We start from the raw sequence: 2,783 nt of genomic DNA on the forward strand, positions 1-2,783 counted from the left end.
CACTAGGGTATTTAAGCCCAAGTGAATAAAAGACTAGTAATGGTTTCAACAAGCGTCATGAGAAATCACAAAGAAAATCTGTCAGTATTTTTCAATAAAAACTGGAAACGTGTTAAATGTAGCTTTCCTTTGGAGTGCTTCTTGACTAACAGACTTTTGCTTTATTCAATTTGCCAGGCACTGTTCAAGTTGTTAAGTAAGAGCTGATAAATCTGTTGCCCCAAAATAATAGTCACAGGAACATGTTAACTACTTGAAAGAACAATTCCACTGGTAAACTACAAAATTTAATTGTAAGGATCAAGCAGTGTTAACTGGTCAAACCAGTATACATTAGTAACTATAAAGTGTGCAGATGCTGATTTTTAAATAAAGGTGACAAATACCGATCAAATTCCCATAACACTGTTCAGGATCTAAACAAATGCGATTGGGATGTGGTTTAATACATAAAGCTAAAGAGAATGACAGTGCAATCATCAATAATTAAACCAAAGGCATAATTTTCCAAATCACTTTTAGTTAAACAATAAATCCTAGCTTAAAAGAAAAATCTAAAGCTATATAAAGTTCAAAGCAAACTATTTTTCTACCTGAGATAAAAGTAAGTTTCTTTTTTCCTACCTAAACATAATTCTTGGCATTGAGGTAAATCTGAATTCACTTCATAAACTTTGTCAAACTTTTCCAGAAAATTTTTAAGCCCTGCTCAAGAGAGAAACTCTCACGTTACATATATATATATATATTTACATATTTTTTCTTCAAAGACTAATGACAAATCTATGAGGTTGTAGAACCTGTAATGGGAACATGATACTACTACTAATATGAAAATAAAAAGTTATTCATTTATACAAAGTATTTCTGAATGCAATATGAAATGGGATCAAAAAATCTATGTACATACATTAATCACTAAGAGTTCAGAAATTAAGCTGACTTTAAGAAAACTCATTCTTTTCCTCATTTTGGAGCAGAGGTTGCAAAATTGTGATGTACAACAAAATACTGCATATAAAAGCTCCAAAACCAAACATTAGCCTAAATTGGCAAAAACTGCAACTTGAATTAAAAATTAAACCCAATTAAACTTTTCCTGTAACTCTGCAACTTTTGCTTCCAGGCCTGAAGGTTTTTACTGAGGTAACAATCCCTTAGCTCTACCTGCCTCTATCCCCAACCCCCGACCCCGCCAAAAAAAACCTTCCTTCTTCATGACTGTCTTTGGCAATGCTTTCAAATCTTGAAAGCAAGAGAACCTTCTAAAATAAATGAGGATGAAAAACAACGCTATGTGTACATATGAAAACCAATCTAAGAGGTTGAACAGAGAAAGAAAATACTGTAAGAAAGCAGCACAGTCTACCCTCTAGAGAAAAATAGAAACTAAAACAATAAGGGGGGCTGTTCTGGCCCTTCCTCCACATTATCTCCTGATTACAATGGTATGGTGCCAAAATTTCAAATTCTGAAAAGGTGTGGCTTTGAAGGAGGAGCTAGGGAAGTGAATAAATGATAAAGAAGTACAGCAGTAGCTTTAGCTGTCAATGAGTTTCTTTGCTCTGGCATTGGCAATATCAATACGATCTTTGTTGGTGTCAGCCTTTTCTGTGATCCGCTGTATTTGTTGATTTTGAGCCTCAATCTCATTGCCCATGTCCAGGGCCATGTTTTTTAGATTTCCCAGGATACTGCCCACCTGAGTCAGGTTCTCCTCCATTTCATCTTCTCTGGCATCATTAGTTATACGTTTAATGTATCCTCCAGAGGTTGCTCCTGTGGCTGCTTGCTGAGGCTGACCATTTGTCACCCGGCCTGGCTGCTTAGATATTACATTGCTAGATGAGTTGTCTCCACCATCGCCCCATGTTGCCTTATAGGCCTTACCAGACTCAAAGTTCTTTGTCCTATTATATGGGCAGACACAAAGTCCACAGCACTTGTTGAGTTCTGTTAAAGTCTTTTCTGCTTCCCTCATGTCTTTATTTATTTGGTCCATGCCTTCTTCAATGCGGTTTAGTTGTTCCCCTTGTTCATCCAGCATAGTGATAGTTTTGATTCCTGTATCCTGAGACTCAATGGCTAAACCCAGGATTCTCCTTGTACTTTCCAGAGACTCATCAGTAACCTGGTGAGCCCTCAGTTGAATTTCTTCCGGTGACAGATCATCCATGTTGAATCAGAACTCTTGATAGGCAGAGAAACTGAACTGTGGATATTCAAGCGGCTCCGGCCACTCCTCTCCCGGCCACCGCAGCCCTAACACCCCCACAGAAGTCCAGGAGCTGTGCCCTACCCACGCCTGCGCGCGTCGGACCCGTCGTGATTTATTTTTATCTATGTGGAACATTTCATTCAGCTAATAATTTTTTGAAACTCAAATTCCTAACATCTACTTTATAATATTTTTAATCTATTACACTAATTAGCAGTGTATAATTTTGTGTTACTTATGAAAATTTTCTGTCGAAAGTGCATTTATCTTATTTTTAAAATTAGTTTTAAAACACTGGTTCTCGCACTTTAGAGTGCATCAAAATCCCCCAGTGGCTTGTTAAAACTCAGATTGCGCATCAGGAGATCTAGGTTGGGGCCAGAGAATTAACATTTTTAACCAGTCCCCAGGTGATGCTGTTGCTTCTGGTCTGGAGAACACAACTTGAAAACCCCGGACATATGACCCTTGACAAGAAGACATGGCAATAAATATTTTTAATCATGCATTTATTTTTAATGATTATCATTCAAAATGGGATATTTTGATTTTTTGTTTCTCAGAT

At 37.2% G+C, this 2,783-nt stretch overlaps 1 protein-coding gene across 1 annotated transcript; it reads right to left on the reverse strand.

Moving 5' to 3' along the window:
• Positions 1-1,190: 1,190 nt before the first annotated feature.
• On the reverse strand, positions 1,191-2,261 carry LOC119528928 (synaptosomal-associated protein 23-like). Its single transcript, XM_037829113.1, has one exon. The coding sequence runs from the start codon at positions 2,174-2,176 to the stop codon at positions 1,541-1,543; it is 636 nt and encodes a 211-aa protein (XP_037685041.1). The 5' UTR covers positions 2,177-2,261; the 3' UTR covers positions 1,191-1,540.
• Positions 2,262-2,783: the final 522 nt, after the last annotated feature.

The sequence above is a fragment of the Choloepus didactylus genome, chromosome 3 (genome assembly GCF_015220235.1).
Source record: "Choloepus didactylus isolate mChoDid1 chromosome 3, mChoDid1.pri, whole genome shotgun sequence".
In the NCBI taxonomy this organism is placed as follows: Eukaryota; Metazoa; Chordata; class Mammalia; order Pilosa; family Megalonychidae; genus Choloepus; species Choloepus didactylus.

What these genes read in the sequence shown, in the direction of transcription:
- LOC119528928 (XM_037829113.1), bottom strand. Translation starts at nt 2,176, where the DNA reads ATGGATGATCTGTCACCGGAAGAAATTCAACTGAGGGCTCACCAGGTT.